Source organism: Armigeres subalbatus, chromosome 3 (genome assembly GCF_024139115.2).
Source record: "Armigeres subalbatus isolate Guangzhou_Male chromosome 3, GZ_Asu_2, whole genome shotgun sequence".
Classification (NCBI taxonomy): Eukaryota; Metazoa; Arthropoda; class Insecta; order Diptera; family Culicidae; genus Armigeres; species Armigeres subalbatus.
In genome coordinates this window covers 88,955,394-88,970,040 of record NC_085141.1, presented here as the reverse complement: position 1 = coordinate 88,970,040, position 14,647 = coordinate 88,955,394, and the positions used below count along the sequence as shown (strand labels likewise).

The window sequence follows — 14,647 nt, the reverse complement described above, 5'->3', positions numbered from 1 at the left end:
CCGCGCGGAAAACCGCTACAATGTTTCCCGTGTACAAAAAGGGCGATCGAAAAGATGTCAACAATTATCGTGGTATCTCATCCTTGTGCGTTGTATCCAAATTATTCTAGCTAGTGATAACAGAACCAATCATGTCTCACTGTAAGCAACATCGGAGTGGCGATCAACATGGGTTTATCCCAGGCAGATCGACGACTTCTAATCTCTTGTGCCTAACTTCGAGCATTTCCGACAGGTTTGTGCAGAAATCACAAACGGACGTTGTTTATATGGACCTATCTGCAGCTTTCGATCAAATTAACCACGCTATTACAGTTGCGAAATTGGAAAGACTTGGCATTGCTGGTTATCTGGTTCCATTCACATCTTACTGGACGTAACCTGTCTGTTACGGTGGGTGATTCCCAATCCACCGAATTTTTGACAACCTCAGGCATTCCTCAGTGATCTCTTTTACTCGTGTACGTCAGCCAATAATTTACAACTACGAGCTCAACGCAACTGTGATGCAACGTCTGGACTGCATAAAAGATTTTATTCTGGAAACGCTGCTCTCACCGATGTTTATTACTTGAAGTCACTGTACTGTTCGCTGGTTCGATATACGCTGGAATATTCTTCCGCTGTCTGGCATCCTAGTTACCAGAACTGATCAACAAGAATTATTGAATCTGTTCAATACCGCTTAATTCGTTTTGCTCTTCGGTTGCTTCCATGGCGAGACCCATTCCGGTTACCCAGTTACAGCAGCCGTTGTCAATTGTTTAATCTGGAAAATCTACAACTGCGGAGGCACATTGCACGGACAATGGTTGATGCTGATACGCTCCAAGGCAGAAGTGACTGCCCTAATCTTCTGGATTAGTAAACTTTAACGTACAACCTAGGGCACTGAGAAATAACGGAATGCTGAGGATACCTTTTCGTAGAACGAATTACGGACAACGTGGAGCGCTGGTGGGTCTACAAAGGACATTCAACGAGGTTTTGATTTTAATCTATCCCTACAGACGATTCGTCGTAATTTTACAAGTGCTTATTCTGCCATGTGAAACAATTAACGATGTTTTTATTATCATGACTTTTATTAGTATTAATTGGGAGTAGGTACCATCATTAGAACCTAGTCGTCTATTGATGTAACAAACAATAAACAATAAACATTTTTTTTAAGAGTTTTTGCACCATTTCGTCGAAGGCCCTGCTCGTGATCTCCGATCCATACATTAGGCGGCTATTGATAATAGCGTCCGCCACACGCCTCCGTATGTCTCGGTCACTCCCGGTTCGTTTATTGGTGATTACCCGTAGTAGATTAATCCGAGTCCTATATGCCTCTCTAATCCTTTCGAAGTGAGGTCGGAATGTTAGGTACCGGTCGAGTGTCACTCCGAGAACTTTTAATGTCTTCTTAGTAGGGATCGGGTTACCTGCGATTTTGATGGGCTCACGCGGTGGTGTATGCCTCAAGTCACAGATGTGAAGCCTACATCTTGGGCCCAACTGGCGACTGCTGTCACTGCTGCTTGTAGTTTCCTCCTAATGCTCTTGGGGTGCTTACCGGTGACGATCAGGAGAATATCATCAGCATATACTAGAATAAACACCCCTTTTGGAAGCACCAAGAAGACACCGCTCATCGCCACGAGGAACAACGTAACTGCGATCACCGATCCTTGCGGGACTCCGGTTTCTTCCTGCGCCACTTTTGACTTGTGGTTTCCCATCAGTACCTGGCTCGTTCGTCCATCTAGGAAGTTCCGCAGAAAAGCCAGCATATTTCCAGTAATGCCCCATTTCTTGAGTTTCTCCAGGACCCCCGTAGTCCACGCCCAAGCAGTCGTCCAAGATCTGGCCAAGGGAAGCCAGGTACGTCCCAGTGCCAGGCCGGAAAGCATGCTGTCTGAAGTCCAGTCGTTTGTGCTACACAAGATCCCCATCCTCATCCCTAAAGGCACCGGTTCCGTCAACGAGGTCGGCAACTACCGTCCAATTGCCTTTGTCCAGTTGTGTGGCAAAGGTGATGGAGAGGATGGTGAACCGCAGACTAATGAACCGTCTGCGGTTCACCATCCTCTCCATCACCTTTGACACACAACAGGTCAATTGCCGACCTCGTTGACGGAACCGTTGCTTTTAGGGATGGGGATTACGTAACTGTGTTTCCAGCCTTCAGGAAGTGTTGCCTGCAGCCACTCTTTGTTCATCCCTTGCAGAAGTGCTGCTTTCCTTTTAAGAGGGAGAGCCTTTTAAGCTTTGGGTAACCCAGCTCATCGGGTCCTGTTGATTTCCCTTTCGCGTTCTGTAGGGCGAATTCCAGTTCCTCCATGGAGAAGGGACGGTTGAAAACCTTCGTCGGGTCGTGAGGCACTACGAAATTCTTGATTGCCTGTTCTGGTGCAGGGTACCGGCTAAAAAAACGAGCGGGATAGCGCCCGAAGGATGAGAGATCTTGAAAATGGTCAGCTAGCGCGTCGGCAATGATGGCTTGGTCCCTACAGGTAACGCCGTTTATTTTTAGGGCCATACCATTCATGCGCCTTTTGCCCTGGATGCAGTTTATTCTCCTCCAGAGCTCGGAAGACGAGAGGTTGGGATTCAGCTCGTCCAGAAATTCCGCCCAGCCAGTGGCCTTAGCCTCCTGCATGGTTTTACGGCATACGTTGCGAGCTGCTCGGTAGGATTCTAGAATTTGTGTTCTATCCGGGCAATCTTCTGGCAAAAAAAACAAAAAAAAAATTTTTTTGTTCAGGAATGAATGAATTATTTTTCGTTTGTTTGAGAAACTACATATGTCCACGTACTTTGAAGGTCAATTGTGCAGTACTGCTTACATTTTTTGCACTGAAAGTGCCCCAGGGTGTTGAGTTTTGCCAAAAACTATTGATCTGTATCGAAGAAATCGAAAGATTCGGTGCAAATTTGTTCAAAAACAGTTTTTTGTTGTTTTCTCGAAATAATGTAAAATGGACTTATGCAGTTTCTCAAACAAATGGTTCACTTAGATTGTTAGGGCGACTGAACAGCGATTGGTTCGAATCTAAACGGTGAGATCCATCGACTCCGCGGAGCTATTGGCCTTCGCCTTACGCTTAGCGTTGAGGGAGCCGGTGGAGTCGTGGCTGGTGGTGTGTTTGGTAGTCGATCGTGTCCTTTTCGATTGATGAGAGGAAGTGGACGTAGTGTCTTCGTCAGAAGAAATTTCGCATTTTGAAGTCTTCTTCTTTTGAGACTTCGTCTTTTTCTTCTTTCCTTTCGCTGGTGCGGTGGCTTCGTTCGTTTCGGACATGTGTTTTTCGAACCATGCTCTCTACGGTTGTAGGCGCGTTACCTTTTCTGGATTGCGGCGTTTCGGGTATGGTGAATTGTGAAATGGAGCGCGATTGCTGTCATCAGACATAGTAGCAGCGGGAGCAATCAGCCTCCTGATCGTCTCATCCTTCTTCACAATTGCAGCACAGTGAAGACACTGTGGTTGAAAGTTCAGCAATCTGCCTGACCAACTCCTCGATTGTTCCATGCTCCTTTACTTTGTCCATTCGGTCGCCGACGCTTTTGTGGTGAAGTGCCTTCTCCATTTCCGCAATCCTTTTGTCCTTGGCCTTGGAATCGGCAAGAAGCTGTGCGACCATGGTTTTCAGTTCTCCGATTTCGGTATCCTTGCTGTTGGCGACTACATTTGCGTACGCATTTGGATTCCGGTTGGTGGCTCCGATTCGAATTTCGTGTTCTCGGCGGGCTTGTGGGTACCGAGATCCACACGGAGATGTTGGATAGCAACCTCCTTTTCGTATACCGGGCACTTACGGCTTGATACTGCGTGTTCATCGGTCTTGCACAATTTGCAGTAGGTCGGGTTTGTGCAGAGCGGTCGTTCGGAACGTTGTACCTGTGTGACAGTTGCGCCGAACCTCCATAACGCCATGAGGCGCCAGCTGCTTCCGGAGATAATCGTCCTTTAAGCCGACCGAATCGAAGTTTGTCACAACGCATTGCCTTTTATTTAGTTGGGGGTGTCCGGAAACATGGATGGCTGTACCATAGTGCAACTTCTGCATCTTGCTGCGAATTTTCAGGACGTAGTTCATGCCACGATTCTCCTTGAAGGCTCCGTCGATGGGGGTTCCCAGGTATTTTTCGACGGAAAACCTTAACAAGAAGGGGCCTTGTGGCACTGGGCCATTGGTTAAATAAACGCCGGTAGGCGTGGTCCAGTGAAATCTCCGTTGATCCAGTTGCTGCTACCACCGGGATCCCCAGGGTCTCCCGGGCGGATGTGTTGGCCGCTCGCCAGCGCCATGCTGGCAGAACGGGACGGATATCGTTCACAAGAGTATTCGCGACGCTATTGCACGTATGTCTTTACGTCGGTATTTCCGTAGGTGTCCACAAAATTTTGTTCCACACTATGGTCAGACACTTGCGGGACACACTGTAGTACGCCTTATGCGTCAGTTGACTACTTGACGTTTTTTTTTTCGTATTTTCTTAAACTTTTCACCACTTTTTTTTAGAATGTTTCCTTCTGGCACACCGCAACCCACACTGCCAAGAGAGTGAACGAAAGAACGTCAGCCGGGCAGCCGAACAACTTGTTGTTTTGTTTCTCGAGGCACGTGGAGCACAGAAGAAACTCGCGTTTTCGAATGTTTTTGCACCGATATTTCGTCAAACCTTCACTGTGGATCACTTCAGCGGTACTTCATGAACTAGCACAGAGAAGCTACGACCGCCGCGATCGCGAAAAATCGGAAAATACGCCTAGATTTTCTAGAGCGCGTGCGCAATAAGAACCGAGTTAACGACCATCAAAACATGAACTGAGGATCGATCGTTAAGAAACATCCGAATAATCTTCATTGTGGCAATTGGAAAGTTACCCAATTTCATTTTATAGAGAATAGCTTCTTGCCAGACTGAGTCTTAAGCTTTTTCTACGCTCAGAAGTATTATTCCAGACGATCTTCCTAAATCGTTTCACTAAATTTACGGAAGTGTGTCTGATTGCATTAATCTACAATTCTACGGTTCAGCGACAGAACGATGTTCTTGTACGTTAGATCCCTTGTTCTAATCCACTGACGCCGATGTCGGTTACGTAGCGCGATAAGCAATCGAGTTTTTTCAGGAACTGTTGTTGGTTCGTATGGCCGACTAATTACTAGAGAAACAGCAGCATTTTCAGCATCTACCAGCATCTAGACGCAGGGCGCAACCAGGTTTCAGTGACAATTGCCACATCGATTTTAAAACGAAGCAGGAAGTCGAAAAATTCGATTTTCTTATTCGATACAGATCTGCTGTTTCAGTTAGCCACATTTAGAATTTGTGAGTTTGACATATTTTATCGTCAGCTCGGATAGAGCCATGAACTTTGAGGCGTGTGATCTCTGACAAGAGCTCGACTTTGCAGATAGTTTTTCCAGGCAACACATCCTTGGTAGTTAGCGGTATGGTTACCACTACAGTTTGCACACCGCACTTTCGAACGAGTAATGGGTGAATCGAGCTTTTCGAGGTCTGCTTTCGCTGGGAGGCTGCATGCCGCCGAGAGATGTTTTTCCCCGCACAGTGATATTACAATTTAGCATACCATGTCCTAAGCGTTGACAGCGAAAACATTGTACCGCATCGAAAGGCTTACGAGTGAAATATCGCCATTTGACCACGATACTGAACAGTGCTTTAATTTTCTATAGTTCAAGTAGCTTCACTTTACCTTTCTCAAAGAACAGATGATAAAACGAGAAATTCTCGATGTTTGCCGCATTCAGTGCTGCGATAATGTTTTCATGCCGAACTTGACCGTCTTGGTGGCCGTGGACCATAAGTTGCACGCCAACTTTCACTGCCTTCATGTGATATGCTTGCTGAGGAATATTTGCAACATTGAGCAACTTACGAACTTGCTTGGTGCCTTTGTTTACAATGTTAATTGGGGTATTCAAACTTGTTTTGGCTGCACAGGTGTGTCGTTCTATTGTGACACTTGCGAATCAAATCCATCGGAATATGCAAGGAGGCCAAAACCATTGTGAGTAGTGACTTCCGTTTTATTTTCGCTTAGCATCTTGGCTGTGAGAGATTAAGTCGCGCACTGAACCTTTGTAATCGCGGCAAATCATTGCGAAGGGAGCACTTTGTGGCCCAACGGTCAATGCCCTGGCATTGTCCAGCTCCCCGGACGCCACTTTCGCGAAATTTGACGGTAAGAAATGAATGGAAAGAGTTTTTTTGCAAACAATACGCGAGACTTTCGTGAGCTTGTAAACACGATGAGTTTGACCAGATAAAGATTAAAAAACCGGGAGAACGTTCGGTTCGGAGTCCCTACTTCCTAATTCTAATGTGGTGCACCGCAGGCAAGACAACTACGAGCTCAAGGGTACTGTGATGCAACGTGTGGACTGCACAAAACGAGACAAAGAAATATAGCACCAATCTCGTCGCTTCTTTTTGCTAACACGGTATTGGTGAAAAAATCACAAAAATAAGAAACAAACCAAATTCCTTTTCATTGCTTTGTTTTTGATGGGATAGAAATAGGAACTTTGGAAACCGTTCCCCTATGTGTAAAACCATTTCTTTGATGGATAAGCGACCCTATTGCACAAAAATATGTCTGAGTCCTTTTGAGATACAAAAAATACATTCTCGCTCAACTTTTCAAAAGGACCTAAGTAACATTTTTTTCATGAATTAAATTGAATACTGAAATCGAAAGCTTACATGTTTTTATGTTGATTCCACTATTCAAATTAATTCATGAAAAAAATGTTACTTAGGTCCTTTTGAAAAGTTAAGCGAGATTTGATTACACAATCGCGTTCCGTAATTTTAATTTAGACCTTACTAAGAAAAATATTATTTAAAATTCATTGTTTAATTAAATTTTCAATTAAAAAAACGAAATCGAAAGCGGAAATCCAAATTAACAGGTTTGGGATATGTCGTCAGGGACCAGAGCCTAAAATATTCATCTTCATGAAGCAACTTCGGTCCGAATTTTGACAAACATCGCATGAATATTCAAAACATAGAATGACATAGTCAGACGACTACTCCACCAACTCATTCATTCGACTGTCACTGAGTGTGTTTACTATGTGCAGAAAAAACATTATTAGCATTGTTTATGTTGATGTTTACCGTTGAAAGTGCCTCGCGGATGAAAATCAGATTCAGTCCTGTGTGATAAATCACTTTACTCATTTGAAACGTGTTCAGATTTCAGATAATTTATCAGTTTGTAAAATGTGCATAAATATTCAATGACTAATATTCAACTGAATATTGACTGTCCAGAGCCGACTATGAATGTGTATGAAGTGAACTGACAATTGAAGGAAGGTGGACTTCACCAAAAATTTTCGATTATTTTACACTCTGTCAGGGACAAAACTTATGTTTGAAAATACATTACAGATTAATCATACAACCATATTAGGGCAAATCATATTCAACTTAAAATCACTTTCACTTAGGGCCAATTTCTTCACCGGTGCTCACCCATACGCTTAAACTAGGTTTACCACCCAAGCGGAAGTGAAGACATTGACCCTCAGTTAGGTATCAGTTTAACTACACCGACTATTAACTGAATTCACAAAATTACGGTTTTGGTCGATTTTCTGTATCAATCTACCAGTGTGCTACGCGTGAGCAAGCGAACAGTACAAACACACAAAGATTCGAGCTTTGATAGAACGACAAAACACTGAACTAAAACGAAATTGAAAATGCTTGGAGCAAAATTCTCAAACAGGGGATGTTACACTTATCAACCAACTAATCTTTCAACAAATACTAAACGCTAAGTCTCGTGATTCCAAAGTCAAAATAGAACCCCTGCGTTTGTGCATCTCTAATCAATTAGCTATAAAACTAAACTTCATGCAAACATGGAATAAATTCTATTAATTTCAAATCGCTTATCGCGAACTGAAAGCTTTCGCTTTCGAAGACGTGTGCCACTTTTCATCACCATTTTTGTTCTTACCGTGATTTCCTTGTCCTTTCATCCGCTGAAAAAGACAAAGATTAAAATTCAAACATTAGAAAATCGAAATTAGCTGGAGGAACGCAACTAGCAGTTCGTCCTAAAGGCGAAAACTCACCTGATCTGACACGGTTGACATTGGTGAATTGGTGGATTTCGTTCCGGCCGCTGGGAGTCAATGGATAAACAAATTTAGTCCGTACGTTTCCCCCAAAAGTATCAAAACAGTTCGCTTCGGTAGACGTCCAAGAGGATTCAACTTTGGTCCTCCTTTCCGCTCTTGGTGTTCCAAATCAAAACACAACACAAAAACAAGATTTTTCTTTGCAAAAGACGCACTCTGGTTGGTAATCCGACTGAATGTAGAATTTGTTGTTGGGGAGGTCTTCTCCACCGAAGGGGGGCGCTTTTTCTTCCGTCACACAAATCGACTTGCTGTTGTTATTCTTCTGGACCGAGCCAGAGAAGAGACGTCTCGACGGGCACTTTTTCCTCTTCTTTCTTTGCACTCTTTTCTCCCTTATTCTTCGTCCTCAGCGGAATTTTCCTCAGCTCAAATTGCGAACTTTCCAGCAATACAAAACGAAAAGAAAACTCAACCAGTCACCAGAAAATTTGGAGCCACAAAGGCCAACTGACACTAACCAGACTGCTTATCTGGATATCTTCCGGTGGGCACCTTTTCGCTAGCAGTAATTCCACCAAATAAAACGACGTACGGCGACAAAGAGAGCGTCCGCCACCGCAGAAAGCACTTCACTTTCCCGTTCGTCAAGCAACCAATTTTTTCTCCCCTCAACACTCGTGAAATATTCCCGGACCGAAACACTAACTTCACCCCCGAAAATCGGAAAATTTTAACCGCCGGAGCGTCACACAAAAATCAAACCGAAACAGTCCGTAAAAAAGCGGCTGAAACACAGCGAAAGTGTCCTCAATTTTCCACCAAAAAGTTTTTCCACACCGCGAACAAAAACTTCCGTCGTCCACTCGAACAAGCTGCTTGAGCACGTATTAAACCGATGAGAGGTCCGAGGAGGCCACGAACGGTTTTGTAACGGGCGAGTGAAAAGGAAAGGAGGTAGCGGCGGCGACGTTTCACAATATGGCCGTCGAGAGAGAGTTTTGTTGTTGTTGATTCTTTCTGGTTGCTTTGCGAGGATGTACGAACGAAAGAGAAAGATGGAGATGTTTTGGCTGCGAAAAACAATTTGTTGTTGTACTGTTGGCAGCGAACATTATTGAAATGACACTGACATATGGCCCTTGCAGCACAATATCCACTCCAGAGTGATATTCAAATATTACGTAACGGTAGGAATATGCACGGTTAGAAATAAGTACCTAATTTTAGGTACTTTTTTTCTCTTGCATCTCCCTCCCTCTTCCCTTTGTTGTCATAAAATGAAGAGCAAAACCACTCAACAATGGCATTAAAGTGTGGGAACCCAACGTTGAGTTAGAGTCCTATAAGAAGAGTAACGTCATGTGCCACGTTTGACAGGTCTCCTGCTCGTTTGGAACGTGCATTTGTATGGAACTGACAGACGATTCTGTTCCAATTCTGACACTTGACGACACTGTTATTATAGTCACTGTACGTTGAGTAATATAATGTTTACAAAAATTGAGTGAAATTTACCTAACTTTTGGTTAGTATCTATTTAAAATTAAGTATATTTTACTTAATTTTAAGTGAATTTTGCTGAATTTCAAGAAAAAATTACTTAATTTTGGGTTCCCACACTGAACCCCCGATTTGAGTGAAAAGTACCTAATATTAGGTACTTTTTTCTAACCGTGTGCCTTTTTACGACTATGTTGTTTATCTATACGCGGAAATAACGTGCAGAGGTATTGCCTGATTTTCTCAATTTGGGTTGTTTAGCAAAGAAAAATATGAGGTTTTTTATAGTTTAACATAAAGAGCATGCTTTGCTGATCTCCAACATATTTTTATTTTGTTTGTAAACCTTTTATTTACATTTTTGTACAGCAAACAATAAGCCATTTCAATCGATAGAATGACACTAACATTCATAGAATGACAGTTGGCCCATGCAGCATAAGAACAAATTTTTAGTCCCAAATAAATTTAAAATCCAAATTAAAAATGGTTCCGCCCGCATAATTAAAAACCATCTGCAGTAATCTTGTTACTATTCACCTGTATTAAGGAATACTGTTACTAATTGTGTAATCATAGATTTACAATGTAACTATATTTATTCATATAACCAATATTATGCATCCCAAGATAAACACTCAGATCGTGATCATCTCAATCAGCCTCCGATGAAATGCGCTGGAGCGCGCCCATTTACTTTACACACGGCGGCTATTCAACTATGGCAACCCCAATTCGGCGGCTTATTAAATTAAACAGCACAGACTCACACCCTGTGTAAAAGCTTATGGGCGCGCTGCTGCGCAATCTTTGCTTGCGCGTTATCACCGCGAAGAGTTGAGCGTTTAAGAAGAGCGCGACAATACTATACAGCATGTTTCATCGACAATACTGTATGCATTAATATCATATTTTGTTGTTTATTTTATATATGTTATCTTCCATTATTTCGAGAGAAAACGATAATATACTATAAATGAATCATAAATTATATATCAACCATATGAAATATGTCTATGAAATAATTATGTATCTTCTAAATCTAGTCTAGTTTCCTTGCCGTGTGGAATCGCAATTAAGAATTATATCTTCCAATGATAAAAACACAATAAACGTAAAAGATCTGCAATGATTTTCAACAGACCGCAGAATTATTTTCCCGTGTAGCTGCCATTGGTTTAGTTTGTAAAAATAAACAACTGGTTCGGTGAAACCAGAATGTTAAACTTTTATGCTTTTTTCAATTATTTCTTGTACTGAAAATCAAGGGTAAGTAATGAAATGCGTAATTCATTCAAATATTTTTGAATAATAAAAAATTTTCACAGTTCTCAACAGTTTTCTTGGCGGAAAAATGTGGAAGCAAAGTCCACTTAGCTGCAAAACAATTTCATTGAGGCGTGATATTGGTAAGTATTTCATCAATTTGATAGGATATACTCTGCATGTTCACGGGGAAAATCCCAAAAAAGAAAGACGGTAAATTCTGCACAAAGTATGCCATCCGTTTTGCGGGATAGACAGTCTTTTCCGGGATTTTTCTTCAAGGAAAAACGTGTTGTGTGTGCATATTTATAATCTCGCGGTTTTCTTTCTGCGTATTTTCAGGTCAGAATAATATTCATTTGGATGCAGCATCTCGGACGCTCAAACAAAGACAAACTGATTATTATACCCATCAATTTTATTTAAGGAAAACGAAACATATATCATACAAATAAATAATCAAAATGTAACAAACACTTGTTTTTATTTTTCGTGGGAGATTTTTTCATCTGCTTTGCTTCTAGTGAAAGATAAGGGATACGGTGTGTAAATTTATCTCTAATATCATTCTACTGTTTATATACTACATCCCATATTGTTCTCATCCAAAACACGGATTATAACTGGACCATACCACATGCCATGTTAGAAAAATTATGTACTGAAAAATGTCCCTTTTTATATTGTAATTATACTTAACCGCCCATTACCCGTATGGTCGATTTGCCAATCACAACATATCATACAGTGATTATGATTTATGGTGAGGTTAGTGTATCTTTGATATGAACAACAATCAGATCAGTAGTGGTAAAGTTGTTTATATTCATAAACGTTATATTGGGTTGTTTAGGGGTATATATGTTTTTACATATTCTGAATCTGCATAAAAAACTAAGCCTAACCCCAATTTTTCAGAATTTTTGGAGCCCCGGAACTATTTTTAATTTCCATTTTAAATTTATGTGGGACTAAAAATTTGTTCTTATGCTGCATGGGCCAAATGTCATTCTATGAATGTTAGTGTCATTCTATCGATTAAAATGGCTTATTGTTTGCTGTATAAAAATGTAAATAAAAGGTTTACAAACAAAATAAAAATATGCCGGAGATCAGAAAAGCATGCTCTTTATATTAAACTGCAAAAAACTCGATATTTTTCTGAGCTAAACAACCCAATTGCCTATATGCCGGGTATTAAGCCACCCGGAGTGGAAATTAATTACTATGTCTGAAACTTGATTATGCATATGTACAACATGTGATAGATTTAGTTCGGAAAAGGTATTGGAGGGTAACCGCCCCTTCGGTGGGGTTTGATCCCACGACCCCAGTTCGCATGACAGGTGCTTTCCCTACTAAGCTACGAAGGACCTCCGTCGTCCACCGCAGCTTAGCGGGTACTGATGAAACCAAATTCCCAGCACCAGGTACCAGCCGATCTCTCGCAATACATTTTCAGAACTAACTCTCTCAAATGTATTTTTGTACACAATGTCAACCAAGTAGGATGAGTATTTAATATTGTCCGGCTCCTACACACTTGCTTCATCAGCAACGGCGCTCAATGAAGTAGGGTTGTGTGAGGTTGTGTCAGTTTGGTCGTCAGATCCCAACACGACAGTAGGGAAAGCACCTGTCATGCGAACTGGGGTCGTGGGATCAAACCCCACCGAAGGGGCGGTTACCCTCCAATACCTTTTCCGAACTAAATCTATCACATGTTGTACATATGCATAATCAAGTTTCAGACATAGTAATTAATTTCCACTCCGGGTGGCTTAATACCCGGCATATAGGCAATTAACTTTGAATGTACTGATCTCGAGTGGCGATCTCTCTTCGCTTGTGTGGTCGTGTTGGGATCTGACGACCAAACTGGCACAACCTCACACAACCCTACTTCATTGAGCGCCGTTGCTGATGAAGCAAGTGTGTAGGAGCCGGACAATATTAAATACTCATCCTACTTGGTTGACATTGTGTACAAAAATACATTTGAGAGAGTTAGTTCTGAAAATGTATTGCGAGAGATCGGCTGGTACCTGGTGCTGGGAATTTGGTTTCATCAGTACCCGCTAAGCTGCGGTGGACGACGGAGGTCCTTCGTAGCTTAGTAGGGAAAGCACCTGTCATGCGAACTGGGGTCGTGGGATCAAACCCCACCGAAGGGGCGGTTACCCTCCAATACCTTTTCCGAACTAAATCTATCACATGTTGTACATATGCATAATCAAGTTTCAGACATAGTCAAATTGGTCGTTAGTCATGGTCGACGGTATTTTCTATAGTGTTACGTCTGTTTGTCTGTGCTAATAGCCTGGTGAAGACCCTTCAGATTTTTTCCGTGTAGATCGATAAATATTTGTGCTGCATAGGAATGTGTCGATATTTATGACGTTTCTCTGTCATTGTTTTTACTTTTTTCAAGTTGGTACTCGACACGCAAACGACCGATCTCTTTATCATCCGGTCCTTGTAAAGTTCAGACGTGAGTGAATTCATTCCGAAAAAATGTTTTTTGATATTTGATTTTTCTACTGTTTTCATTAATATCTTATCGTTTTATTGCATTTCCAGTTTCTGTTCTACTTTTAAAGCAGTGCTTTCAAAATGGTTACCGCCAAGAAGCAGGTAAAATTGATTTTAAATTACCCGAACCCACGTGGAATTTACTTTTGCTGTTTTGCTTCCCACAGAAAAAGGCTTTGGAGAGCATCAACGCTCGTCTGGCTCTGGTTATGAAGTCCGGCAAGTACTGCCTGGGCTACAAGCAGACTCTGAAGACCCTCCGTCAGGGCAAGGCCAAACTGATCATTATTGCCAACAACACCCCCCATCTCAGGTAAAATTAAGTGACCGATTACAGAGAAGTAGCATTTCCCACAATTTATCCTGGACGAATGCCAATTTCAATTTTGGAACCATATGGAGTTTGCCTTTGTCGGGTTGAACTGAGAAGTATGTTTCCAAATACCGTTGGGAAATCTATGGAGTAATCGCGATGAAGTCGCGGACAGGGCTCTCGAAATATGGTTCTAAGGTTGCGAAAGGTCGGCCGCCGGAAGTTGTTGCTGGGTATACTACTGGTAAGTACGGATTTTGATTTTAATCTTGCATTCGATTTATGAACCCGATAGGAAATCCGAGATCGAATACTACGCTATGCTGGCCAAGACCGGTGTCCACCACTACAACGGTAACAATATTGAACTGGGAACCGCCTGCGGAAAGTACTTCCGCGTGTGCACTCTGTCCATCACCGATGCCGGTGATTCCGATATCATCCGTACCCTGCCGGAAGCTCAGGCTGCCCAGCAGTAAGTTGTCTTATTCGACAAGTGTTTGGGGGGAGATGAGTTTTATTGATATTCAATAAAAGAAAAATTAAGGGTGAATGTATCAAGTGATCAATATTTATGAACATCTGAAATAAAGCGATTGATCTCCTGATCGAGGTCTCCTAATTTAACCATGAGGGCATGAGTTTATCCGAAAGCACGTCTCAAATTCCAAGTTTGATCTTCGATAATTTTATTCAATTCATACGGTCGTAGTGTTCTTGTAGCACTTAGCCAGCGGGTAGTGTTTCCACTTTCTGCTAGTCAGGTTGCTATAATCCACCTGAGCTGGTTACGTAATCTGAAAAAGGTCCTATTTGCAGCAGAAATACGTCTTTTTACTTCACGGAAAATGTCATTGTCACATATCGCAAGCGTTCCAAGATAAACAAATTCTTCATCAAGTTCAAACAC

General features: G+C 42.0%; 2 protein-coding genes across 3 annotated transcripts in view; one reads left to right on the top strand and one right to left on the bottom strand.

Annotated features, from left to right (window-relative positions):
• The window catches only part of LOC134221323 (YTH domain-containing family protein), a 67,232-nt gene extending 58,205 nt beyond the window's left edge, over nucleotides 1–9,027 (bottom strand). The window contains exons 1-2 of one of the 2 annotated variants that reach the window (XM_062700521.1): nucleotides 8,118–9,027; nucleotides 8,000–8,024 (exon numbers count right to left, since the gene is read on the bottom strand). In XM_062700521.1, coding sequence (XP_062556505.1) covers nucleotides 8,000–8,024; nucleotides 8,118–8,138 — 46 coding nt within the window. In that variant the 5' untranslated portion in view covers nucleotides 8,139–9,027. The remainder of the gene's footprint in view (nucleotides 1–7,999; nucleotides 8,025–8,117) is intronic. The other variant, XM_062700523.1, reaches the window with a different exon arrangement.
• A 4,262-nt stretch (nucleotides 9,028–13,289) lies between these two features.
• LOC134226289 (large ribosomal subunit protein eL30) lies at nucleotides 13,290–14,364 on the top strand. Its single transcript, XM_062706961.1, has 4 exons — nucleotides 13,290–13,383; nucleotides 13,473–13,526; nucleotides 13,592–13,737; nucleotides 14,033–14,364. The coding sequence occupies exons 2-4, from the start codon at nucleotides 13,506–13,508 to the stop codon at nucleotides 14,214–14,216; spliced, it is 351 nt and encodes a 116-aa protein (XP_062562945.1). The 5' UTR covers nucleotides 13,290–13,383; nucleotides 13,473–13,505; the 3' UTR covers nucleotides 14,217–14,364.
• The last annotated feature ends 283 nt before the right edge of the window (nucleotides 14,365–14,647 follow it).

Bases quoted from the DNA above. Each gene is read 5' to 3' on its own strand.
- LOC134226289 (XM_062706961.1), top strand. From the start codon at position 13,506: ATGGTTACCGCCAAGAAGCAG. The intron at 13,527-13,591 runs GTAAAATTGATT...TGCTTCCCACAG, and splicing joins TGGTTACCGCCAAGAAGCAG to AAAAAGGCTTTGGAGAGCAT. The intron at 13,738-14,032 runs GTAAAATTAAGT...TGAACCCGATAG, and splicing joins AACAACACCCCCCATCTCAG to GAAATCCGAGATCGAATACT.